General features: G+C 44.3%; 1 protein-coding gene and 1 long non-coding RNA gene across 3 annotated transcripts in view; one reads left to right on the top strand and one right to left on the bottom strand.

Moving 5' to 3' along the window:
• FHIP2A (FHF complex subunit HOOK interacting protein 2A) overlaps positions 1–16,309 on the top strand; it is a 40,606-nt gene extending 24,297 nt beyond the window's left edge. The window contains exons 8-17 of one of the 2 annotated variants that reach the window (XR_011382209.2): positions 596–710; positions 1,174–1,250; positions 1,337–1,529; positions 1,677–1,846; positions 2,533–2,676; positions 3,418–3,508; positions 7,919–8,062; positions 12,006–12,284; positions 12,849–12,952; positions 13,047–16,309. Coding sequence is in view for 1 of the 2 variants with exons in the window: in XM_051823682.3 (XP_051679642.2) it covers positions 596–710; positions 1,174–1,250; positions 1,337–1,529; positions 1,677–1,846; positions 2,533–2,676; positions 3,418–3,508; positions 7,919–8,062; positions 12,144–12,284; positions 12,849–12,952; positions 13,047–13,152 (1,285 nt within the window). In the remaining variant the exon portion in view is untranslated. The remainder of the gene's footprint in view (positions 1–595; positions 711–1,173; positions 1,251–1,336; positions 1,530–1,676; positions 1,847–2,532; positions 2,677–3,417; positions 3,509–7,918; positions 8,063–12,005; positions 12,285–12,848; positions 12,953–13,046) is intronic. The other variant, XM_051823682.3, reaches the window with a different exon arrangement.
• A 553-nt stretch (positions 16,310–16,862) lies between these two features.
• On the bottom strand, positions 16,863–26,013 carry LOC149121912 (uncharacterized). Its single transcript, XR_016221938.1, has 3 exons — positions 25,880–26,013; positions 17,848–18,027; positions 16,863–17,423 (listed from the first exon to the last, which is right to left on the bottom strand). It is a non-coding gene; the product is annotated as an uncharacterized LOC149121912 (long non-coding RNA).
• Positions 26,014–27,228: the final 1,215 nt, after the last annotated feature.

Genomic DNA, 27,228 nt, shown 5'->3' with positions numbered 1-27,228 from the left:
GGCTTCCCCCTTAGCGCTCCTAGGAAAACGCACATGTAAGACATCTGCACCGATAACGTGGCCGAGACACCCCCTCCCCTCCCGCCTCTCCGCAGCCTGGTGTCTTGACAACGTGACTGTCGACCTTGTGCCCAGCCTGCGCCCTGTCACATCCGCGGGGCAGACCGGCCTGGTCACCACGGCACTGTCCTGCCTTGGGAGGCAGGAGGAGCTGCAGGCCAGTGCCTTCTCTCTGCAGCCCCTCCTGCCCTTTGCTTTGATTCCATCCCGAGCAGCCGGGACCCTGCTTCTTGTCCTTGCTGCTACTTGGTCAGATTTGTGACACGAGCGGGAGGAGCTGTCTCAAAGGTTTCTCTCCTGCAGTTCCATTCCGCGTTAGTCTCCCTCTTCCCACTCAGTGAGTGAAAGTCATTTACAAGTTTGGTTTAAAAGGCTTTCTCTCATCTGTGTCTTCTTTTATCAAACCTTTGTCCAGCACTGCCCCTGGGTGTGGCCCCGTGTGAGCTCATGACGTGCCTTCCTTGTTCCCTGTGTACTGCGGAGGGCGTGTGCATCCGGATAACTTTATGCTTAGCTTGTCTTCCGTGTCCCACAGCTTGGACTCGTACAGTCATAAAGAAGATGCTTCAGCTTTTCCAGGAAAACGAGCCTTAATTTCATTTCTTTCCTGGTTTGATTATTGTGATCAACTCATTAAGGAAGCACAAAAGGTTTGAATTTTTTGTTGTTTTTTGATCATTTAAAAATGTAACAACGAAATTTGAATTCTAATTTATATCCCCAAATTTGTTGCTTGTCTCAGGGTAGCACAGTTAGTGAAATGAAAAAGAACACTTATGGATGCCCCTTTCGCTATTTTGAAATCAGTCAAAGTGCAAGTCCTGTCCTTTTATATTTTTGTAAGTGTTACGCTCCAGTGCTTCACGGGGTGACACTGACGTCCCCCTAGTCTTCCTCTTTGGGGAGACATTAAAGCTGTCAGGTTATAAGGATAGGTTTTTGTCCTGTTCCTCTTGTTTATGCAGATTTAGAAGACTTATGGTCTAGGTTTGCAAGCCATCAACAGGGTGGTTGATAGATAAATTTTTGTCATTGCACATGAACTCAGATACTAAAGATGAAGCTCTCTTTTCCTTTGAAAAGAAAGCTAACAGTACTCATGCGGTATTCCAGACTGCTGCTGTTGCTCTTGCCAAAGCTGTTCACGAGCGGTTTTTCATTGGTGTCATGGAACCTCAGCTAATGCAGACGTGAGTAGAACGCTTCCTTTAAGAAGAAAGGGGGACCCCGAGTTTGTGTCATCTGTGCCCACTAATTGCCTCTTTGTTGTGCTCAGTTCTGAGATGGGCATTCTGACGTCAACCGCGCTGCTCCACCGCATTGTTCGGCAAGTAACCTCTGACGTTTTGCTTCAAGAAATGGTGTTTTTTATCCTTGGAGAACAGAGGGAACCCGAGACTCTGGCCGAAATCGGCAGACACCCGTTGAGACATAGGCTAATTGAGCACTGTGATCACATATCTGACGAGGTAAACCGCGTGGTGACGTAGAAGCGGATGTAGAGTCTCTTTCTGAAGTGCTGCTTTTAGTATACCTGTGATGTTTACATTCAGCCCCTTCATTGTGTGGCTTTAAAAATTGAAAGCCTGACTTACAAGATGACATTTTGGTTTCAGATAAGCATAATGACATTAAGAATGTTTGAACATCTTTTGCAAAAACCCAATGAGCACATTCTTTACAACCTGGTCCTAAGAAATCTTGAAGAAAGGAATTACACAGAATATAAGCCTTTGTGCCCAGAAGATAAAGATGTGGTGGAGAATGGATTGATAGCAGGAGCAGTGTAAGTTTCATCTGATTCTGTGAGTTTAGTGTTTCACAGTCAGAGCTTTTGCCTTTTATTGCTCTCCCTTATTTAAAAACAAACCCAAAACCTCTAAAGAAGTTTTTAAAAGCAAAATTTAGATGCCCTACTGCTTGCTACCATCCTTTTAAATTACAAGTGATGTTGTGTATGTATTCTTTATGATGTATTTGAAAGAATGACAAAGACGGGGAGAGGGAAAGAAGAAGAGGGAGATAGCTTCCATCTGCTGGCTCACTTCCTAGCTGTAATAGACAAGGCTGGGCCAGACTAAAGCCTGGAGTCCAGGACTCCATCTGTGTCCGTCAAGTGGGAGGTAGGGACTTACATACCTGAGCCGTCATCTGCAGCTTCCTGGGTGCATTAGCAAGAAGATGGATCAGAAGCAGAGTGGTAGGGACTCACCTGGCATTCTGATACTGGATGCAGATGTCCCAATCAGTGGCCTAATCTGCCACTCCACAACACCCTCTCCATGTTATGCATTCTTTAAATGTAGTGACAAAATTAGCAAATTCTTGAGTTTGTTAGTATATAATGTTATTTTGTAAAATGTATGATTCCTAATTAGCAAATCATGATATATTTTCTAAGAACATGGCAGGGAATCTTTGGGTATGGAAAATGCCCTACTAAGTGTTGCATTTCATACCTCACTGAATTAGAGATCTGGAAGAAGATCCGTTATTCACTGACATCTCACCGGATAACACTTTATCAAACCAAGAGTGGCTTAGTTCTTCACCGCCTGCTACTCCAGACCACCCCAAGAATGATGGCAAAACAGAAGTCCATAAAATTGTCAATAGGTGGGTGGCTTTATAAACTTGACTGACATCTCATTGACTTGCTTTTATAACATGCAATAGCTCTGCTGTTATGAACTCAGATTCCTTTAAAGATTATGTGAACATTTTTGTTTTGCTTGCATAGCAGATGACAAGCTGGGGCTGTAGTTGACACCAAGAGAAAAAGTCCCACTCAATGTAAAACTAAAAAGCTAACACAGGTTAAATAATATCTTAATGCACCCTGATTTTTAAAATATATGTGACTTAATTTTAAGTAATTCCCAGTTATACCAACTATGAGCATTGCCAGTTGGACACATCGTGCTGTTTATGTTTTTACAGTTTTTTGAAGTTACCCTTTCTGTGGTAATTTCCTTCTCTTTTTCTTCCCCTGCAACACTGTCACGGATACAGATAACTTCAGAAAACATTGCATGTGACTCACGATGCAAAATTAGGGTTCATAAAGATCTCAAGTTCAGTTACTTAAAAGCCAGTATCCTGAAGTTAACAAAAATCATGGCAGTCAGTCATGGTACACTAACCTAAAAGATATTCCGCTGGCTTACTTCTGTGTGGAACCAGTATTTAATCAGGGAATGGAAGGCTGATTCAAGATCAGGACTTAATAGATAAGTTTATTTTTCAAGTTCCCATTTGTATTAACCCTTGGTTAAATTTAAGATACTGCTAAATACTTTAATACATAAAGCAATATCACTGGATTGTGAGAGTATTTATGTTCTTTTTCTGTTTAAGTTTTCTCTGTCTGGTACCAGATGAAGCAAAGTCCTCCTACCACGTTGAAGGCACCGGATACGATACCTACCTCCGAGACGCTCACAGGCAGGTGAGGGAAGTAACCGGTGTTTGGAAATGAAGTCTACTAGGATTGTATACCCCTTGCACACCCCTTGTCACGTTGCCCAGGCCGTTACTGCAAACACGTGACGCCTCTCTAATAATAGTGGGGCCGCGCTCTTCCCACCCGACTGCTGCGTTGTGCAGCCACCCTGGTTTGTACGTCACTGTCTCTGTCTCAAGACTTCCCTGTGCTCCTTTACTTCCCACTTCAAATTCTGTGTTACCTCCACCCGAATCATGATACCTTAGTCATTCTGCCCACCCACCCCTGCTCCTAAAATACCAGGCTACGGTACTTCCTCTCTAATCTACCAACATTCTTTCTGTACTGTTTTGTGATATGATTTTTAAAAATTGACACATAATAATCATACATATTTATGTGCTTTGATGTGATATTTTGTTACACATATGCACTGTGTAATGATTGTGCATTCACCTTTTCATCATGGTGAGAGCATACACACCTCTCTTCTAGCTACTTTGAAATATGTAATACAACATAGTTGACTGTAGTCACTGCACTGTGCAGAGAACAGCAGAACCGGCTCCTCAAGCCCGGCTGCAATCTTGAACCCATTAACTAGCTGCCCACCCCTCCAGCAGCCGCGTCCTGCTCCCAGCTTCTGGGAGGCTGACAGCCCTGACGGTTCTCACGCACGCGGTGATTGGCAGCCGAGGCCCCTGCTGCCCCTTCCTGCTTCGTGCCCTGCATTCTCTTTCTGCCTCACTGAGACTGCTGTTGAGAATCTGCTCTGACTTATTAAATTAAATGGCCTTTTTTTTCTTGCTCTCTATGGCATTTTACATTGTAAAATGTAAAAAATAAAATTGTGTTAAAATTTTTTCTTAAAATTTTTTTAAAGATTTTATTTATTTGAAAGTTAGAGCTACAGAGAGAGAGAGAGAGAGAGACAGAGAGAGAGAGACAGAGGGAGAGACAGAGAAAGAGAGATCTTCCATCTAGTGGTTCACTCCCCAAACGGCCACAACAGCTGGGGCTGGGCCAGGCTGAAGCCAGGAGCCAGGAGCTTCATCTGGGTCTCCCACATAGGTGCAGGGGCCCAGGCACTTGGGCCATCTTCTGCTGCTTTCCCAGACACATTAGCAGGGAGCTGGATTGGAAGTAGAACAGCTGGGACTCAAACTAGTGCCCATATGGGATGCCGACATTGCAGGCGGCAGCTTTACCTGCTACACCACAACACTAGACCCCCAGAATTTTTTATATTGAGATAAAATTAGGCATTTTGACAATTCTGAAGTGTGCGGTTTAGTGGTTTTTGGTATATGCATAATGTCATACACCTTTTGTCGCTAATTCCAGAACACTTCGATCACTCCTGAAGGAAACCCTGTACGAGTTAAGTAGTCACTCCCCATCCCTCCTCAAACCCAGAGCCGGGCACCCACTCATCTGCTGTCTGTCTGTGTGGCTTTGCCTGTCCTGGACATTTTACAGAGATGGAATCACACCTGACGTAGCCGTTCTCTGGCTTCAGTGTTATGATCTCAAGCCTCAGTCATGTTGTAACACCCCTTAGTACTTCATTTCTCTTTATGGTGGGATAGTACTCAGTTCCATGGGTATCTTATTGATCTGTTGGTCAGTTAGTCGGTGTTTAGGTCATTTCCACTTTTTGGCTTTTATGCATAATTCTTTGGGAACAGTCTTTTAAAACTTTCTGTGTGTGCATGGATTCTTGTTTGGAAATCTGCTTAGGAGTAAAGTTGCTGGGCACGTGGCAGTTCCATATTTCGCTTTCTTGAGGAACCACCAAACTATTTTCCACAAAGTTACACCGTTTTGCATCCCACCAGCAGTGTGTGAGGATCCCAGTTTCTCCATATCCTTTCCAACATCTGTTATCATTAGCTTTTTTGTTTTGGCTGTCCTAGTAAGTCTCAAGTGGTATCTCACTGATGGCACTCATTGATGAATGGTTCTGAATTTTTTCATGTGCATATCAGATCTCTGTGTGTTTTCTTTGAAGAATAGCATTCAAGTCTTTTCCTGTTTTTCACCTGGCAAAAACCTTCTCTTATTGAGTTAATGAGCTCCTTATATGTCCTAGATATTAGACACTTATCAAATAAATGATTTGAAAATGTTTTCTTCAATTCTGGTGGTGATCTTTTCACCATCTTGCTAGTTTTTAATTATGGTAAAGTGCATATTATTTTTCCTTTGTGCTTTTTAAACATTTATTTGTTTTGAGAGGTTGAAGGGAGAGAGAGAGAGAAGCTCTCCCCCTACTCATTGGTTCACTCCCAGATAAGAGAGAGCTCTCTCTCATCCCTTGGTTCACCCCCCCACCCCGAGATGGCCACAACAGCTGGGGTTGAGAACTCAATCTGGTTCTCCCATGGGGGTGGCAGGAGCCCAATTACCTGAGCCATGATTGCTGCCTCTCAGGGTCTACATTAGCAGGAAACTGGATTAAGCAGCCATGTAACAGGGGCTGGCGTTGTGGTGCAGTGGGTTAAGCTGCCACTTGCAGGCCTGTCATCCAATATCAGAGTTCCAGTTCAAGTCCCAACTGTTCCACTTCTGATCCGACTCTCTGCTGATGTGCCTGGGAAAGCAGAGGAAGATGTCCAAAGTGGCTGGGCCTCTGCTACCCATGTGGGAGATCTGGATGGCATTCTGGGCTCCAAGCTTCAGCCTGAACCATCCCAGGCCATCGTGGCCATTTGGGCAGTGAACCAGTGGATGGAGATAGATCTCTCTCTCTCTCTAAAAAAATCCATGCATAGGACAGAGGCCCTCTAACGTGGGATGTGGTCCCTGCTGCCCCTTACTGCTTCGTGCCTCGCTGAAACTGCCCTTGAGAATCTGCTCTGACTTATCAAGTTAAATGGCCTTTTCTTTTTTATTCTTCTCTCTATGGGACAAAACCTTTTTTGTGCTTTTTATGTTATACCTAAGAAATCATCGAAGATCACAGAGATTTGTCACCTAAATTTCTCTCTCTGAGTTTCAGAGTTTTAGCTCATACATTTTAGGTCTTTGATCCATTTTGAGTTAATTATTACATATGATGTGAGACAAGATCTAGATTTCTTTTTTTACATGTAGGTATCCAGCTGTTGTAAAAGCTATTTCCCACTATATATTGAATATATATTCCCACTATATATTGACTATAAAGGTGAGGTTTGTTTCAGTCTCTCAGTTCTGTCTTCTTTTTTTTTTTTTTTTTTTTTTTTTTTTTTTTTTTTAGTTTTTTGACAGGCAGAGTGGACAGTGAGAGAGAGAGACAGAGAGAAAGGTCTTCCTTTGCCGTTGGTTCACCCTCCAATGGCCGTCGCAGCCAGCATGCTGCAGCTGGCACACCGCGCTGATCAAATGGCAGGAGCCAGGTACTTCTCCTGGTCTCCCATGGGGTGCAGGGCCCAAGCACTTGGGCCATCCTCCACTGCACTCCCTGGCCACAGCAGAGAGCTGGCCTGGAAGAGGGGCAACCGGGACAGAATCCAGCGCCCCGACCAGGACTAGAACCCGGTGTGCCGGCGCCGCAAGGCAGAGGATTAGCCTAGTGAGCCGCGGCGCCGGCCTCAGTTCTGTCTTATCCCAGCACCATACAATCTTGATGACAGTGGCTTCATAGTAGATTTTGAGTTCAAGAAGATGTGAATCCTCTTTGTTCTTCTTCAAGATTGATTGAGCTATTTAGAGTTTCTCAGAAAGTGTGTGGATTTGGGGGTTGAATTGTCCATTTCTGCATTTAAAAAGGGAGTTGGAATAAGGAAGACCTTTCTCTCTCTGTCTCTCTCTCACTGTCCACTCTGCCTGTCAAAAAAAAAAAAAAAAAAAAAGGGAGTTGGAATAAGGTTATGGGTGGGCATTAGACACCAGTTAAGGCACCTGCATCCCGTATGGGAGCACCAAGGTTTGCTGTCTGCCTCTGGCTCCTAACGGCAGCTTCCCACAGATGCAGAGCCTGAGAGGTGGCAGTGATGGATCAAGAACTCAATCCCTCCCACCTGCATGGGCAGCTGGATTTAGTTGCCAGCTTCTGGCTTTGACCCAGCCCAGCCCTGGCCCCTCATAAATTTGGAAACGTGGTTGGGGTTTTGATCTTAAATGCACTCTAAACCTGTGGTGAAAATAACTAAAGGTTAAATTCCTGTGAAGGAAAGAAGGCAGACACAGTTGTTAAAAGGGGTTTTTAGTGAAGGCAAAATCTGCTTGCTTTCCCACCTCTGCTGCTAGCTGGCGACTCTGTCTTGTGTCCTGGTCAAGCTTTGTGTCACCTCCCTCTGTGCTGGGGCGCCTCACGCTGACCGGCGCTCTGCACTCGGAGGGTTTCCTGGTGCCTGTCTGAGGACGTCATTTCCATTTAACCTGGTGTTGCTTGTTCCTCTTCAATGATCCGAATGCTTTCTCCCCCAGTTCCGGGACTACTGCGCTATCTGCTTAAGATGGGAGTGGCCCGGGTCTCCGAAAGCTTTGGAAAAGTGCAATTTAGAAGCAGCTTTCTTTGAAGGACATTTTTTGAAAGTGTTATTTGACAGAATGGGAAGAATTCTTGATCAGGTAATATGTTTTAAAATACTATTTTTCTTCTTATTTTATTACGATTCACAGTGACATGATGTCGAATAAAACACATTGTTTTCTAAGTTTTCCCACTAGTTCCTGTAGGCCTTCCTGGCAAGGTTTCTGATGCATTCAGGTTAAAAACATTTATTTAGCATGTCAGCCATTACAGAATTGTTTATCTTTTTCCTTTTAAAGATTTATTTTATTTGTTTGAAAGGCAGAATCACAGAGAGAGGCAGAGAGGTCTTTCATCCTCTGGTTCACTCCCCAAATGGCTGCAACAAAAAAAACAGGTCTGGGCCAGGCCAAAGCCAGGAGCCAAGAGCCTCTTCTGGGTCTCCCACTTGGGTGCAGGGACCCAAGCAATTGGGCCATCCTCCACTGCTTTCCCAGGCGCATTAGCAGGGAGCTGGATTGGAAGTGGAGCAGCTGGGACTTGAACCAGGGCCCATAAGGGATGCCGGCACTGCAGCACCAGCTCCATTAATTACTTCTTCAAAGACAGATGAAAGAACCAATTTCTTTCATGTATTTCTACTGTTTGGTTGGTTGGTTGTTTTCAACCTGGCATATACAATATGCAAATCTGGCATTAATAAGTACAATGGTTTTTACATGCTGGCTCTGTAAACCTCCGCGGCAGCCAGAATTTATTGGTTGTGTTACTTGTGCTGGTTTTCTAGGTTTAGTTTGAAACTGACTAAGCTACCAAAGCAGGCGATAAAGCCATTAGTGTCAAGTTAGTAATCCTAAGAAATCTTGACCAAAAGCACTGAAAAGGAATCCACTCTGAATCTCTCCCCCTCAGCACTCTGTCCTTGGTTTGTAGAGTGCTGACCCCCAGGGTGCACGGAGGGTGCTTGTGCACTTCGTTTTCGCCCATCGGGGTGTTGGTCTCGGTCATTCTCCTGTAGCGCTCTATCCTAGACAACACAGATTGACTTCAGAAGTGAGGAATCCTTAGTTTCAGTAAGGCGACCTACAGCTGTGGAGCTTAGCCTGAAACCCTTTGTCTTTCAAAGTCTTGATTTTCTAAGCCTTTTGAGTATGAGCCTTACATACTTTGAGCCCCGAAACAGTGAATACCTGAGTCCTGGGTGCTGAGCCTGTTGGGTTAGCTTCACTTCCTTTCTTACCTCTCTGTTTTTGCTGAGAATGTTTGCTTATATTTTCTTAGTATGTATCTCTAACAGGGTCAAGGTAATCAGACTGGGATTGAACGTTTCCTATGTGTAGTTAATAAAGTAGCTAATTACTGTATACGTAATTGAGAGGATATGGTATCAGGTATTCATCACACAAACATGTAGCATTGTTTGTAGCTGCAGTGATTTTAAAACGATAGTAAAAAGCTAAAGTTCATAGCAGAAAGTAAAGAATACCAGGACAAATGTGAGGAGCACATCTTGTCCCTGCGGTGAGGGTGAGGAGTTTGAACTTGGCCAGGTAATGTGGTCACTTGTCTCATTTTCTTATTGTCAAAGTGAAGTTTCTGTTGTCTTCTTACTTGGATTTGCTTGTGAGAATTAAAAAATTTTAAGCACTTTTAGGAATACAAATTCTTGTTCCAAACATTAAAAATTTTAGAGAATATTGAGTTGTTTTTTTTTTTTAATTTGACTGACATTCTGTTTTGTCCGTCTGTTTGTCTAGCATGTAGAAAAAGGGTTGCCCATTTGCTGAGGACGTTGGTGTGCTTTTAAGTCAAGGTTGTTGTCTCAAAATTCAGACCTTACAATTAGAGCAGGCTCTGAAAAATGAGCCACACCTTTGGCATGTGAGAGAAATCTGATTAGCTTTCCTTTCAGGTGAATAATGTATAAATATAATGTAAAATAATTCCTAATGCAAATACTTCCTATTAATGGCCTCTAAACATGCCAATTTGTCTTACAGTTATTACCAGATGAAAGAGAGACCATGTCACAGTCTAGAGTTATTTATAGTTAGTGCAGTTCTTGCTGAAATTTGCTTTCATTTTCACAACATTAATAATATGTGTCAGCCTTGTATTTCTGAAACAACTCATGGCCTGGATTTATGTTAAAACAAAAGCTATAAAACAAACACCACGCAGAGAACATTAGAAAGCTAAGTAGTAATGTATCCTTTAAAGTCAAATTATGTTGGCTTAATTATTTAAGCACCAACAAATGGCAGAATTTAGTGACCGAAAAATCTTAACTACTTGAAATGACTCCTGTGCAGTTCTGGACTTAGGTTGTATTTTAAATTATGCTGTCCACATTCTTTATCAAAGGCACTGTTTTCAAGTGGATTTTTGTAGATGGTTCCTTGGCACCTAGAATACCATCTGATGTGAATTCACTGTTTATGATGAGTTGAGTCTTAGCGAAGGCTGTTGCGCTGCAAATATTTCCAGGAGGGAAATACACTCCTTAGCACCCCTTAATTAGGGATGTGTATCTCCTTCCATTTATCTTGGTAAGGCTTAGATTTTGAAGAGTGACTCAGGGAAGGTTTTTCCTTTCAAAAAAAAAAAGTCCATGTTTATGCATTGAGTGGTAAATAAGGAAGAGGAAGACTAAAATTGGATTTAATGCACAGGATCTTTTTTTTTTTTTTTAAAGATTACTTGAAAGGCAGAATTATAGAGAGGCAGAGGCAGAAGGAGAGAGAGGGAGGGAGAGAGAGGGAGAGGGATGTCTTCCATCTGCTGGTTCACTCCCCAAATGGCTGCCATGACCGGAGCTGGGCCAGTCCGAAGCCAGGAGCCAGGTGCTTCTTCCCGGTCTCCCACGTGGGTGCAGGGGCCCAAGGACTTGGGCCATCTTCTGCTGTTTTCCCAGGCCATTGCAGAGAGCTGGATCGGAAGTGGAGCAGCTGGGACTCAAACCGTTGGTGGCTTTACCCCGCTACACCACAGCGCCTGGCCCAAGGACCTGAGTTTTGTTCCTGTAACTAAACTTAGGTTCCTCATAGCATCTCGGGTATTCTCTGATATGTGCCACACTTTCTCCTCTAAGTGCTGAAGAGTCACTTCTTAATTGGCTTTTATTATGATCAGAGTTTCAGAAAGTGCTCAGTGGTGAGAATAAGACCTTCTGTAGCTGGCGTTGCACTGAGTCCTGAGTCACTCTTCCTTCCCACAGGTCCCCTCTCCAGTCACCCAGGCTCCTCCCACAGGGGTTGGGGGGCGGGGGAGAGGGGGTTGGTTTCAGCCTGTGTGTTTCCCTGCCCGCTGCCCGCTGCCCGGGAGGGTGTTGGAAGGGGGAGGGCCTTCTTTTGAACATTCTCAGCAAGTAATAGCAACTCTGTCTGAACAGTTTGCTCTTGCCTTTGAAGTCGACATACTCTGTGAAGCCCTTCCTTGCTGCTTTCTATGAACAATAAACAGAATCCAAGTAAAACCACAATGTTACCTGCAAAATATGTGTGATGAGCTGTGTGCGCCCTGCAGCTGTTGGGACGCTTAGTGCTCCTGCCACGAGTGAGCCAGGTGACCCTGAGCTGCTCGCCAGCTGGGACTCGTGTTCACTTGGAGGCAGAGGTAGTCATTTCTATCCCCAAGCACTTGGGCTCTGTTAATAAAGTTCTAGGATTTTAGCTTATTTTATTGTATACATGCTTTTGGTAATTCACAGAATTTGAGTAATCTGAGGTATGGAGCATCATTTCTGAAATGATATTACTATATTTAAAAAGATATAATAGCTTCCCTTTTATTTCTTTGACTTTCTACTCAATGTGTTCTCTGTTGTTTGTAATATTATATAAGACACCTGGGTAGGTTTTGATGTCCTCTTAAACTGCTTTGTTAATTAAAGCAAGCTGTGTGAAACGGCGTCCTGTGTTACATATTAGTCTTTTCTGTCTGTGTGCATGGTGCTGATTTTGTTTGACGTTTCGGGACTGTGGCCCGTGTGTCTTGGTGACCGTGTGAGGGCTAATTTAGTTACGGATGCTCCTGTTGCAGAAGAGCAAGTGGAGGGAGGCGCAAGAAGGTGAACTTGCCTTTCTTGGAAAGACAGACTGAAATGACCTGGTAACTGCAGTGCACGGTGCATGCATCGTGAATGATGTCAGATGCCTTCTGCGTTTTGCCTCTCCCTAGCCCTATGACGTGAATTTGCAAGTGACCTCGGTGTTGTCCAGACTGTCTCTCTTCCCTCATCCACATACACACGAGTACCTTCTGGATCCGTACGTCAACCTTGCTTCTGGCTGCCGGTCGCTCTTCTCCGTGATCGTCAGGGTGAGTCGGTAGTTCTGTTATATTCTCTAGGATAGACAGACCTGGGTGTCCAGTTATACCTTAGCAGCACTGTATGCTGGGGCAGGAAACCTTGTTTTCTGCCAAGGGCCATTTCTGTATTTATAACATCATTCATGGGCCATATAAAGTTATCAGCTTAAAAATTAGCCTGCGGTAGATGGGTTGAATTTTGAGTCCACGTGGTGGTTGCCTTGATCGAATGATTTTGCAGCCCTTGTACAGCCTGAGGGCTGGACATTCCTCACCCCTGTTGTATATAGTTAGTGTCACATGATGAAAAATATTGAATATCTACTGTTAAAAGTAATTACACCTTTTGAGCGACTTTATAGGATGGGGAGAAGAATTCATCATTTTATATATATATTGATTATATATAGAAGAATTCACTCTTTTAATATATAATGGATCTGAATCCTTGGCCATAGGTGGTTATGTGACCAGTGAACGCTGCAGTTGTTTGTTTAGTAATACAGAAGGAAATTCTGTTTATCCTGAGAATCCCAGTGTAGTTAATTGTAGGGTTTCTTGTCTCTGATGCAGGTTGTTGGGGAGCTTATGGTGCGAATTCAGCGCATTCAAGACTTCACCCCCAAGCTTCTGTTAGTCAGAAGGCGGTTACTTGGTTTGGAACCTGAAGGCCCTGTGTAAGTCAGAGCTTTGCTTATTTTGCATCCACAGATGTCACCGGGTGTATGATGGGCTGGTATTTCGAACTGATTCATTGTCTGCTTTTTCCAGTATTGACCACATCACGTTGCTGGAGGGTGTAATTGTGTTAGAGGAGTTCTGTAAGGAACTGGCGGCCATCGCGTTTGTGAAATACCACGCCTCCTCCACGCCGTAAATCACATCTTCCGACTCACAAGGGCAAAGGGACTGTCATGTCCGTTTCATCAGAAAGACTCAGTTCCATCCAGCAGGAGGATGAAAAGCCTTTAAAATGAAATATTGCCGTAAACTGGACAGAACCATTAAGAACCTATTGAGTGGGCACTCGGTAAAATGTTATCTTGTGTTTTTTCATTGGCTTTATCCTAATGGTTCTCCATATGAAATTGCACGATGAACCCAGCCTACAATCAAAGGAACTTCAGGAAATAAGCATTTCTAAAGACTGTGTGAAAAGCTGCAAAATTTCTGATGTCATAATTTTGATGATATTTCTGTTATTTTAATATCCTTTTAGGTAGCAAGGCATTTTGACATTCTCTGGGACTCAAATGCTTATATTCTTTTGATTAAAAAGTAGCAAAAGAATCACTAATTTTATAACTTTTTAAAATTAGAATTCTTATCAAACAAAATATGAAAAAACTGTAAATGAGAAAAAAATACAATTCAGGAAACATCAAATGAATTAAATCTAGGTGATAAGAAAGTGTAGCATACCATTAACTTCCTCAGTTTTTCTAAGAATAACAATTTAATATGATAAAGAAATTCTTGATTAATATATATTTTTAAAGAAATGTTCTTTTACTCCTTTGTGCACATAGCTATGTTAGTGGCTGATTTTCACGTGAGGGTCCCAGTTTATTTAAATTGTATCATTTTTGCAACAACACTGAATTTTTGCTCATCATTGGTAGTGTTGGCTAAAATAGTATTTTTTTTTTTAGGTAATTGACATGTGCTGGGTTGAGAACCTTTGTTTTCTCTCCCGCTCTGAAACTTGCTTCATAAAATTGCTTTAGACTGACGTTCTTACTGAAGCCCTTGGCAGTGTGGAGGTAGGGAACCGCTGGTCACTCTTGGGAAGCAATCAGAATGCCAATGGCCTTCTAATGTTTACATTTCCCCATTTTGTTCAGTCTTTTGTTTTAAATGATTCTAAAGGGATAGAAGAAAACAGTCTTTTAAATGTCCTGTTTACATGTGAGAGAATCTGGGAGTTGGGTGTGGATGCCCGAGGTGTGTGTGTAGGAGCCCCTAGTTGAGCGCGATGCACAGTGTGCTTGGATGTGATTTACAGAATGGCGGCTGCTTGTCCTCTTTCTGTTATTCCTTGAAGTGATGCGTGTCACTCAGATATCGCTTTTGAACTATTGGGGTTTTTTGTTTGTTTGTTTCAGTTCAGTGTTAAGCAGCAGCACTTTCCACTCGCTGATATTTGAGGGAGCCGACTTCAAAGCAAATGTTTCAGCTTAAAAGGATCTGTTGCTACCCCACTAAAAAGCTGTTTACGTAGCACGCTTGCCTACGTACGAGTACATCTGTGGTGTGTCCACGGGCACGTTTTACACACGTTTGCTCGTATTATTGTGTTTGTTCTGATTCATAATTAGTTTTTGCTATTTATTAAGAACAGATTATCAAAAGATTATGAATAGTCTCAGCTGTAGAATGCTCACCACTCTTAAGACACAAGGCTGCATTTCTAAGTTCTGATCTTCGTTAGCTCATTCTAAGAAATTTATTAAGTAAAGCAGTGAAAAAACAAAAGTGGGAGATAGTTCCTTCACGCAGGATTCTCTTTAAATGCTTCTGAATGGTGGGAAAGCGTTTCTCAGTTTTCCGTGTTGATCATCAGTTCCTGCCGAGAACTCTGCGGCATCTCCAGTCTCTGCTGAAGTTGACAGTCTACTTTGATGTGGTGTATTTAAAGGAAAGTGTAAGAGATATTAGACATTTCTTACTGTTTCCATAGTGCTCAGTAGACGTGCTAGCAATGATGTTACCTCTCAAACCAAATATTTTTTTATCCTTGATTTCACAATGGGACCTTCTAGCTATTCCATGAAACCAAGCTCAGAAAAGCTTTAACTCCTCTATTTTGTGTGTGTACGTGTGTGTGCGCGTGCGCGTGTGCTGCTTTTGAAAAATATACTTCCCTAAGTTATTGTAGTGGTTCTGACTTAAAATCAGCTGTAGCTTAGGTTTTAGTTTGTTTCTCTTCTAAGTTTCTTTTTTTCCTTCATATTTAGTTCAGTCCTAGAGCCGGTCCAAGTTCTTACGGTGAGATGGATTTGTTAGTGAACGATTGTACTCCATCACTAGTGTTTTTCTTACTGTCTCTTAGACGCTGAATATTTCTATTACTCAATATCTGCAAAAAACAGTGACTCGCGTGTACTGTGTTGGGTGGGAGGTGCCACCTCAGCAGCCGGTTGTCATGGCAAATTCTAAACCGAATTTTACCCTTGCTTCACCTTTGTGTAAGTAGGGATGCACATTTATTTTTAAATTTTCTAACAGTTTGGTCTTTGGGTTTATTTTCAGTAATGAGCCACATTCTTTACTTGATAGAACTCAAATATGTTTTAGTTAATTGTCATTGAAGTACTCACATTATAACTATGTAATGTTCTCATGATGTATCTGTGCAATATGGAAGCTGTGAGTGGATTCATAGCTTTTTGGTTTCGTTGTACATTATTGTGTGTGTACATGTGTATATATGTATATAGAGAGAGATAAGGACCAAAATCCTTAGCTTGCTTACACTGTTGCTAGTGTAAAGATTGTTACACTTTATTTTATGGGGCACAAATTATGGAATTACTTCATAAATTCATGGTAACATATTTCTATAAATTATTGCATTAATATACAATTACCATTTAATTATGAAGTTCATAGGTATTGACAGAAGAAGTTACAGTGAAGTGCTAAAATCACAAATTATATGGTAATTGTATTTTGGGTTGTACAGTAAATTGAAACATGCATGTCATTGTGACACTTGGTGTGCTAAAACACGATAGAGCATCATATTTCTGGGCCCTGTAAAATAGTGTTACTACGCTACTCTGTTTTGCCTCCTGCCTGGTTTACATTAAACACAGGATATTTGGTAAATTTTTCTATTGAACGTCGTGTAGGTTACTGACAGTGTTACCGAGATCTGGAACTGTTGGGTCGTCCGTGCAGAAATTCTTCAGATGGGATTGTGCACCTGCTCTCGCAGAGGGAGTTGTGATTAAGTTCAACTTTTTGTGCTAAGGATGCATGCAGGACTAAGAGGGATAATCTAAAAAATAAATAATGTAATTTAAACAAAATGTCTTTTATATTTTTGAAGAATTCTGATTAGAAATATTTTATGCACTGATAAAACCCCGAAGAAAATGATTTTTAACTTTTTCTACTGGTAGCAAAGGCTGCACCACAGTGAGTGGGTGACTGTAGTATTGACTCAGGGATGAGAACCAGAAGAAATTTGTCAGCATTTTTGGAAGAGGAATGTATACCTTAAAAAAAATTCTTCCCTTTAAAAGGATGACATTTTAAACAGTTTGATTCTAGACTTTGTCCATTCACTTGAGTATTTGCCAAACTCCTTTAATTGGAAAGAAATGAGTAATACATGATACACCCAGAAAGAGAAAAATCCAGTTATTAATCTCAACTCCCCAAAGATTTATTTTCCACCAATAAGATTCAGAACAGCTTTGGATGGAAACAGAGAGAGCCGCAGGTTGGAAGGGCCGCGGAGGCCAGGGGAGGCACTGGGCAGTTGCCATTACCTTTGCCCTTGGCCACTTCGTGAGAAGACGTCATGTTAGCAATGCCCAGTTAGATCCCTGTCCAAAACTGGTTTAGTATGTTGCAATGTTTTTGTTTTGCTTTGTTTAATAATGATTTATTTATTTGAAAGGCAGAGAGATACAGAGAGAGGAGAGAGCTTCCATCCACTGGTTCACTCCCGAAATGCCACAACAGCCGGGTCTAGGCTGATCCAAAGCCAGGAGCCAGGAGCTTCTTCCGGGTCTCCCGCATGTGTAAAGGGACCCAAGCACTTGGGCCATCTTCCACGGCTTTCCCAAGTGCATCAGCAGGGAGCTGGATCAGAAGAAGAGTAGACAGGCTTAAAACAGTGCCCATATAGAATGCCAGCATTGCAGGTGGAGGTTTAACCTTGTACGCCACAATACCAGCCCCCTTTTGCAGTGTTTTACCTGGAGAAATGGTAATCCAAGGGAATTTAAATAATTACATAAAAGTACTTGGGCCACCTGCTGTTGCCTCCTGGATCAGATATGGAGTAGACACGACTTACACCCGCACTCCAGTATGAGATATGGGCATCCCAAGTGGAACTCCTTCCCCGAGACAGGCCGTGGGACTCAGTGGGTCGTAAGACCCTCCTCATTCCAGAGCAGTCCTGCCCCACACCTGGGAGAAAGGAACGCTTAAGAATTTTCTCAGGCCTTGCTGAGTTCCCCACCTAGTCTGTTAGCAATCACACCTGGATCATGAACCCTCACAAAAACCTGAAAGGACAGAGTTCAGAGAGCTGAACACAGAGGTTCCTGGCAGCTAATGCCCGTGAAGAGGGCGTGGAAGGTTCACACTCTTTCTCTCATACCCTACCCTGTGCATCTTCACCTGTATCCTTTGTAACATCCATTATAGGAAAACAGTAAGCATGGGTGAGTGTGTCTTTGAGTTCTGCGAGCTGTTAACGCACTTTGATCAGGCCCGGGGAGGGGTGGCAGAGCCCTGGTGTGCAGCTAGCTGGTTGGTCAGAGCGTGGGTAAAGCCACCTATGACCGCATCTAAAACTTGGGGGAGGAGGGAGTGGTAGTGAATCTCAAACCTGTGGATCGGATGCTGTCTCCAGGTAGTGTCAGAACTGAACTGGGTTAGCCAACACCCAGAATCGATGGCCTGTTGCCTGGAGAAATCCCCACGCCTTCGGAGCTGCAGGAAATTGCTGATCGTAGCGTGAAAGCACGGGAAAACTTTTTCCTACCAGAGCAACGTTCTTTATCCTCACCTGGGGTGGGGCACAAAGTGACCACATGTCCAGTTAGAGGGCTAGCTGAGGCTGATGGACACAGGACAAGGGAATTAAGAAGCCATAGAAGCGTCCAGAGACAAGCTGTGTAAATCCCCACTCCGTCTCCATTCCACAGCTCAGCCCACTACTGAGGGCTGAGCCTGGGGTCATGCTAGCAGGCAGGTGGAAGAGACCTGACTTCTGTTTCCTTCACCTGCCTTCTTGAATTAGCCCCAAAGAATTACCTGCTTGAAGATGTAGGTGAGAGAACAGGAATAAGAGACAGGCCCGGTCTGTGAGATAGGGAAGACAAACAAAAGCATCTTCAAGGTTGTGATGCCTCAGGCTTGTAATTTATGAGTAAGGAACCATGAAATCAATTTTATTATAATGCAGAAAGATGAGATGGCACACAAATTCACTATCGTCTGGATAAAGCTATATTTCAAAGCCCTGAAGATAAGATTCATTTATGTAATAACATCAGAAATATATTCCTCATTCTACTCACAAGTAGAGTAGCATGTAGGGTTTTAATTGATTAGACCTCCCAAGAGAGCCATGTGCTAAAGATTTCTCGAGGGAAACAAATTAACCATTCCTTAAACATTCTTCTTCCATGTTAAAGAATGCTCTTCTGCTTAAATCTCTTTATCCTGTTACTCTTATCAATGTAGTAAGTCACAGCACTTTATGGTTCTGTAATCTTTATTGGATGCAATTATTTCAGTGTCCTGTTGTCTATTTCCATTGTGTTTTAGAAACGATTAGAAAATAGAACACCTCTTTCTTAAACTGCTTCAACAGAAATGAAACAAGAAGACGTCAACTTTTAGAATATAAACATTGCCCCAATAATCCGTGCACCTTGAGCTCCTTGACAATAAATAGGTTCCATTTTCCATAAAACGATCCAGTGTGATGCAGCTTGAAATTAACCTTCCTCTGGAAATACTGTTGGCCAGAGTCCACGTGACTCATTGGAACTTGGGTTTAAAACCATATTCCAAAAATAAAAGCTGCAGATTCAAATGTGTGCAGCAATTTCTGAGTATTTTTCTTTGGAATTTGACATTGAAATAAAAATAAGTTTGCACAGTTGTTAATGTTGGAGTCTTTTCATGCACAGCGCATAATGTCATTGATTGAGTTCTGAGTATTTCAAAGGAAAAGCTTTGATTTACATCTTGCAAAGCAGTGTTGCTCGTTATCGTTTTTATTTCAGTGGAAAGGAAAAGGCTAGGGGAGGGTAATTAATTTGACATAGATAATTCTGGGAGGAACGTTTCGGTATCAACACCATTTTAAGGCCATTCTTCAACGTTCTTTGTCCTCATTACACATCTGGCCATTGCTGTCCTTTCTGATCCGAGACCTCTGTGTTCTGGCCCTTTCTCCAGTGATCCGTGTAATCAGTCCCTCAGCTAATATCATTAGCTTCTTGGAACAGACATCATCACTGCCACCTTATTTGGGTGAGATGTTAGGTGCGAATGCTGAGGTTTTCTTCTGATTGCTGGTTTATTTTTAGAAAGACCTTGTAAGTCTCTGAGAACCTGCATTATATTCTTTATCTGCAAGCTCCTCAGATCCCCACATCACCATGGAAGCTGATCCCTGCCTCTCAGCAATGATTTTTTTTTTTTAAAGATATTTTACAGGAGCAGTTAAGCTTCTCTCAGTACCGCTATTCATCAAACCACTGACAGCGAGAGGCTACTCCACTTAGACTAAGGTAGGCTCTACTCCCCTGATATGACTGTCCTAAATCACCCTGTGTGGAATGGAAAAAACTTTCTAGCTAGATACATAAAACACAATAATTGAATGCTGTTTTCATAAGTGTTGAGGTCTGAGATCCACAATGGATTGCATTGTCACAAGGATATAGTAACACCCTCCATGGTGTTCAACAAATATTTACTGAGTCCTGTATGGCTCTGGCAAGGGGAAGGGAGTCCACTGAAGACCCTGTGTTTGCAGAGCTTGCTTTTTAAAGTAGAGGGGGATCAGGCAAGTTCTAGTTCTTTCTAGCAAGTTCTAACTATTATCCTTCATTTCAAATCTACTGTTTGATGTTCTGATTTGTGTAGGGAATCTACAACTAGACTGTTCCTTTACGAGCTGGTTTTCTATGGGGTTTTGCCAAGAAGGGGTCCCTGGGAGGGAAGGAGAAACAGGAGGAAGAAGGAGGGAGCTTCCTTCCTTGGAGGCTACTTGTGGTCCTAACCTGATGGCCCAGCAGTGGGTTCACAGCCTCCAGGGATCTTCCTGCAGCTTCCAGGTCTGTAACCCCAGCTCCCCTTTGTTCCATCCACCCTACTCGGGTTAGCTTCTCCCTGGGTTCTTGCTTCTGCATGACCTCAGTTAATAACCTTTTCCTCACTCAGCCCTCCAGCCCTGGTGTAACCAGTTCCCATGTTGCCTTCTCCCTGTTGCGTAGTTTCTCTTCCTGGTGGGACCCATCTCAGCAGCAGCAGCAGCAGCCACAGTCAGCCCCAGCCTAAAGAGGGAGCCACAAGGAGCCTTGCAAGAATACTGGGGTCCCTTTTTGGTATGTTTCCTAATAACCTCAGTGAAGAGGTTGTTGTCTAGATCTCGGGAGCTAGGGCTGGGTGTTCTTCACCCACATAAACCCACATTCCTACCTCCCTAAGTCTGGGAACTATTATTCTATGTTACCCCCAGGAGGTTCTGGCATCTCAGCACATTGAACAGAGGCCACCAGTAAGTGCACATTTCATTAAATTTGTCAAGAAAACCATTAGGGCCATGTCTGGCTGGATAAGCTAACACATTAACATAAGTGCACCCAATTCCACACATTTGGCTTGATTTAATGTTCTATTGTATCTTCCTTTTATTCCATTCCCACAGTAATTCTGATATTTTTACCTATATAAATTACCAAATTGTTGTCATTCTTTTGAAGTATAACCTAATTCTTTCCTGGTCAGACTTTTCATTTTTCTTCCTGGAAACATGCTAATATCTGACTTTCACCGTAGGTCTAGGAGCCAAAGGTTTCCACTAGCAAGGGGCCTTGAGTTCAAGAATTTACTTCACCTGAGTCCATCCAGAGATGGCCATTAACAGTCCCAGGGTCTCGTTCTCCCAAGCTCGATGCCTAGAAGTTGAGCTTAACATTGTGATTCTGTAACCCACATAATTATATTTTGTGTACTTTTTAAAAAGTTTTTTATTTCTTTTATTTGAGAGTCAGAGAGAGAGAGAGATCCCATCCACTGATTGACTCCTCAAATGGTGGGGATGGGGATTGGGCTGGGCCAACGTAGGGAGCAGGGAACTCAGTCTAGGTCTTCCACATGGGTAGCAAGGACTCAACCACCTGATCCATCACCTCCTGCCTTCCAGCGTATACCTTAGCAGCCAAACGAAATGGAATGAAGCTTGGACTTGAACCCAGGCACTCCAGGTTTGGATACAGGCATCCCAACCAGCAACTCACCACCAGGCCAGATGCCCACTCCTTTGGTCCTATCATCATACTGTTGGACCTGAGCGAGTGTAAACAAAGGAGTACCACACATTGATAAAATCTGATGGTCCTTTATTGCCGGTGGTGGAGAGTGGGCTCAAGCCCTAAAGAACTCTCGACTCTGAAGCCCAAAGCAACAGGGTTTATAAAGGCAAAAACCACAAAATTGGGAGGAGAATTCATGGTTGCTAGGAACAGGGGGGAATACAAGGTTACTGGGGTCAAGCTGACCTAAAACCTATGCGAGACTAGTAACAATTCCAATTATAATCTTGACATTAATCCAGGTATTGGTTTTAATCATATGTAGGACATAGACAAATTACATTTTTATCATTAACCCAGGTGTAGCCTATCTACTTCCAAGCTTGAGCGATCATGCTAGGGGGTTTCTGTGCTCTGCCAAGTGTGATGCAGTGGACTGCTATTGTTCAACTGTTTTAGATCATAGTTTCAGACCAGAGTCTCATGGTGTGGGGGGGCACCTTCCCAGAATGGCATCTCAAGTGCTCCAAAATGGAGTCCCTACTGTCAAGGTATTACTTCAATACAATATTGATAGCACTGCCATAGCGCCTCGCTGAGTGTCTTAGACTTTGACTTAGAAGTTTTGGAGCCTGAGCTAATAGTTTCTTTTATAGACTCTTTCTTTTGTAGACTCTCTAATTGGGTGAAGCCCTCCTTCTTCAGCGCTTTTCATAATTACTGCAATTAAGGTAACAAAGGGACAGAGACAGTTTATGCTTATTATCCTTTCACTCTCAATTTGCATGAAAACCCACTGATCCCATAAGGCACTCAACCAGTCACTGCTGCCAGCTTAACCACTTGTGCCTCTGAGTGCAGTGGAGTGCTGGCCCAGCATTTCCCACTGACAACTCGGCCCAGTGTCTGAGGTCAAGGACATAGTCAAACCAGTCCCCAAACGTATCGAAGGGTCTGTGTCTCCTGGCACCACACGCTAAACCAGTGGGAATTCAATTAGGAAAGTAGGAACCATGCAAGGTATTTCAACGAGAGGGCATTTACACAGGGAATTGAATGTCGGGGCAGTCAGTGAGCAGAAGAAGGACATTAGTGTAGCCAAGTGCTAAGAACAGCAGGAAGCAACACCACATCTACAGCTGGGCGATTCGGAGGGGAAAGGTTGAAATGATCAGAACCTGGGAGTTCTGGGAGTTCAGGTCTTTGAGGAGCAGCTGCTGACCACCCCCTTCTGCAACAGTTCCAGGAGTTTCCTAATTTTCCAATCATCTTCAGTTTTAAGGAGCTTTGGCCAAGTGTTTCATAGGATGCCCCCTACTGGAATGTCTTGGGTAATTTTCTCATGATTATCCTGAGTTTTGGGAGGGGAGACTACAAAGTGCCCTTTTCATCAGGGATACTGAGTGCATACTGTCAACACGATGTTGGCCTTGATCTCCGGCTGACAGCACTGGGCAGGTTTCTCAATGAAGTTACTCTTTGCTTCTCTTCCCTTTTCTGCCCTGTACTCTTTTTCCTTTTATTTTTTAAAGATTTATGTATTTGAAAGGCAGAGTTACAGAGAGGCAGGAGCAGAAAAGAGAGAGAGAGAGGTCTTCCATCTGTTGGTTCACTCCCCAGATGGCTGCAACTGCCTGAGCTGGGCTGCTCTGAAGCCAGAAGCCTGGAGCTTCTTCCAGGTTTCCCACATGTGTGTAGAGCCCAAGGGCTTGGGTCATCTTCTGTTGCTCTCCCAGGCACATTAGCAGAGACCTGGATCAGAATTGGAGCAGCTGGGACTCGAACTAGCACCCATCCATATGGGATGCTGGCACTGCAGATGGAGGCTTTACCTGCTATGCCATAGCATTGGACCCCTGTCCTGTACTCTTAAGAAGCAAGTCAGTATGGGAAACCCACACTTAAGAAGTTGAGTTGGAGCCAGCATTGTAGCATAGCGGGTAAAGCTGCCGCCTGTGACGCCAGCATCCCATACAGGTGCTGATTTGTGTCCCAGCTGTTCCACTGCCGATTCAGCTCCCAGCTAATGGCCTAGGAAAAGCAGTGGAGGATGGCCTAAGTGTTTGGGCCCTTGCTACCCATGTGGGAGACCCAGATGAAGCTTCTGGCTCCTGGCTTTGTCCTGGCTCAGCCCTTACTGTTGCAGCCATCTGGGGAGTGAATCAGCAGATGAAAGATGGCTTTCTGTGTCTCCCTCTTTCTGGAATTCCAACTTTCAAATAAATTAATTAAAAAGAAAAAGAAGTGGAGAGTTAATACTCTACCTTCCTGAGGGTGGAGAAGCTACAGTAATTATTTGGCGTCTTCTGCAAGGAGAATGTGCGCTCTCCTCCCGTGTACTTATCCAATCAATAGGCCGCCGTGGATCTGTACTTTTTACCCTGGGTTAGAATACAATACTGCATCAATTTTGTTGCTTGAATTGTTTCAGATTTGGGCACTGAGCACTCTGAGTTGGCTCCTGTGTCACGGACATCCCCCATCAATGCGGACATTTGAATTTATTCATTCATGAGCGCCTCCTTCCTTCCTGGGACAGCAAACTCCTCCAAGTTCATCTCATATTTCCTTCCACAGCCTTAAAACCAGGCATTTCTCCAAGAAACAGCAAGACCAGTTTCAAAGGTCAGTTCTGCACCAGTGCATTGGTGGGGTGTGCTGCCCTGGATCCAGACAGCTTAGGGAAGGCTGTTGACCCAAACGTATTTATAAAGCCCTCCCGCCTCAAGCCTGGAAGCCCTGGCCGTGCTGATGGAACCGTCCAGAATGAGTGCCAGAGTGGGGAGAGCAGTGGATCTTGCCATGAGACAAGGCCATCTTTGCTAGCTAAAGGGAAACCTGCATAGTCACTGGTATCACAGGTTTGAACACGCCTACACAAAAACTTCCATTTCAGACTTTATTATTTCCAAAGGAATCTCATATTGAGGTTCAAAAGAAGTTATTCAAAATATGCCTGTACACCTGTGTCTCATTCTTTATTGTGTACTCTGAACAATTACTTTTTACAACTCCTATAGCTCATTTGCTGCTAGGACAATTATCTTGCATTATCTCTTTGATGTTAAAAATATAAACTTGTGGGGCCAGTGAGTTAGGCCACTGCTTCCAATGCCAGCATCCCAAATAGGAGTGCCAGTTCCAGTCCCGGCTGCTCTGCTTCCAATCCAGCTCCCTGCTAACGCACCTGGCAAAGCAGTAAAGATGGCCCAAGTACCTGGGCCCTGCCTACCCATAAGGGAACTTGGCTGGGGCTCCTGGCTCCTGCTCAGCCCTGACGGTTGCAGCTATTTGTGGGGGTAAACCAGTGGATGGAAGAGCTCTCTCGCCCTCCGTCTCTCCCCCACCCCAACACTGCCTTTCAAATAAATAAATAAATCTTTTCGAAAAACAGCTTCCTCGCAATGTGCATTACAATGAGCTGCAATCTTTATAACCTACGTTGGCATTTCTTTACTTTAAAATAACTAGGAGACTCAAAAAATGGAGACGATGGGAACTTCCCAGACCACAGAGGCTCCTGGGTATAGATTTTTCTTCTCCTCTGACAGAACTGGTTTGCTTAAATCTGCACAGACGAGAACACAATTACCGTAAGACAGGAAGACTCCCGCGGGCTTGGGCACTCATATTTGTGCTGCAAAGGGCAGAGTCCGTGTCACTTCGGCTGTGTCTTGAAGGCCTCGCGGTCCCTGAGGCCTGCTTGCATTGAACACGCGAGGCCGTGGGCGCTGCTGCCGCTGCTGGCGCTGAGCTCGGGGCCAGCCGAGGCAGGGCCGGCTGTGCAGGGGAAGGCTGGGGTGGAATTTGACTGCAGGCGGGGCTCTGATTTTGATGTTTTCCTTTGTGTAAATGACGGGTTGCTTCTCCTCACGTGGCTCCGTGACCGAGGAGCAGCAGCAGGAAGCCAGGGGCAGAGGGCGGCGATGGGGCCGCCAGGCCCTGGCCCTGCCGGTGCCCACGGCTGTGCCCGGTGCTCCCCACGAAGCGCTGTGTTTTCCGTGGCTCTCTCCGCCCAGCAGAGCCCCCCAGGCCCCTGCGGACTCCGGCTCAGGCCTCTGCTTCTCCCGCGGCTGGCACTGGGCCTGGTCGTTCCCGGGACTCCCTCCTCCCCCACCCCACCCCGGCACGGGTTATAGTCCAGGCCCCATCGCCGGCCGGCTGGGAGGCTGCGGGGCCGGAGCCTCAGTCGACTCATCCGTCCAAGGGCGACGGCGCCACGCACCTCAGCGATTCACGCTGAGGACCCAACGAGAGAACAGTGCCGGGCACCACGCACGTGGCACGAACCCTCTCCCATAACTGCAGGTGTTTGTGTGGCCCGGGGGGAGGACCGGGCCTGCAGGGACACAGGGATAATCTCACCTCGCTCAGCATTCCCCAGGCCGATAAGCGGCTCTGCAACCAGGACTCCCGACAACTCAGAGCCGGGCTGGAGACTTTGTCCCGGGTTCATGGCTCCAGGTCTGCTGCTGACTGGGCAGGCTGGGGCAAACGTACAGCTTCCCTCTGGGGCCCGCCCCAAGGGCAGCCACACCCAGCCCGTCATCGGCGGACAAGGATGCAGGCGCTGCGGGGCGAAGCTCAGAACAGCCTTGGTGCCTCCAGCTAGAGAAACCAGTGGACCCAGGCCACCAGACGTTACCGCGTGCGGCCACTGGGGGGCGATGTCTCCAAACAGTCTCCCTACCAGGAATGGCGCTGCCGGGGGCTGGGCCAGTGGGTTTCCACGTTCATTGGATTAGCAGCTCTATTGAAACCACGAAACTCCTTCCAAAATCCTGCGAAATGTGGGTATATTGAACTTTAGACACCAAAGTGATTGAATGTAGCAGTTTGCATTCCATCAGTTATACAAGGTCAGTCGTTCTCAATTTTGGCTCAAGATTAGAATCATTCTAATTAAAACCCTGGCTTTCAGGGCCCCACAAAAGAGCAATTAAATCAGAATCTCTGGAACATGGAGCGGGGACGTTTGCATATTTTTAACCTCCCCCGGTAATTATAACATTCGCCCTACGAGATTCTGCGTGAGACATTGATAGCAGACACCAGGGGACATATTCTTGGAGAAAGTTTTAATGTCAGATTTTCTCCTGCAAATTGGGAACTCAGTACTGATGTTTTTTTAGAGGACGAGCGGCTTCACCTCGTTCCGGAAGGGATCCGTGCTTGAGAACTTCTGCATGAAGTCCTCCTGCCTCGGGAAGTCTATTTTCAAATATTAACACTCCTGGAGAGCTAGCAAGGTATTAATGCTCATGTGTGAATTGGTTTACCAGTTAACAAGATAGCTAGGATTCTGAGAAAATTGAGGCCAAGGGAGCTAAATGTTTTAAAGGGAAGGGGGAGGAAGATTTGCACTGGCTTCCAGCCCCACATTATAGATTGTTCTTGAAGAGTCAGAAGCTAAAACAAAACCGCCCACAACACCTCTGTCATGATTGACATTTTCCTGTCAATGTCATTTGATGCTGACATTACCTTTCTAGTATGCTGTACATTTATATGCATGTATCGTGAAGCTGTGAGAGCTGCATAATCTTGGCTTATCCTTTTTACTTTATAATAGAAACATTTTCCAATGCTTTTTTTAAAAAAAGATTTATTTATTTATTTGCAAGTCAGAGTTACACAGAGGAGAGGCAGAGAGAGAGAGAAAGAGGTCTTTCATCCCCTGGTTCACTCCCCAGTTGGCCGCAACGGCTGGAGCT

The sequence above is a fragment of the Oryctolagus cuniculus genome, chromosome 15, assembly GCF_051225735.1.
Source record: "Oryctolagus cuniculus isolate XC-2025 breed Fujian yellow rabbit chromosome 15, ASM5122573v1, whole genome shotgun sequence".
In the NCBI taxonomy this organism is placed as follows: Eukaryota; Metazoa; Chordata; class Mammalia; order Lagomorpha; family Leporidae; genus Oryctolagus; species Oryctolagus cuniculus.
This window is presented reverse-complemented; position numbering and strand designations above follow the sequence as displayed.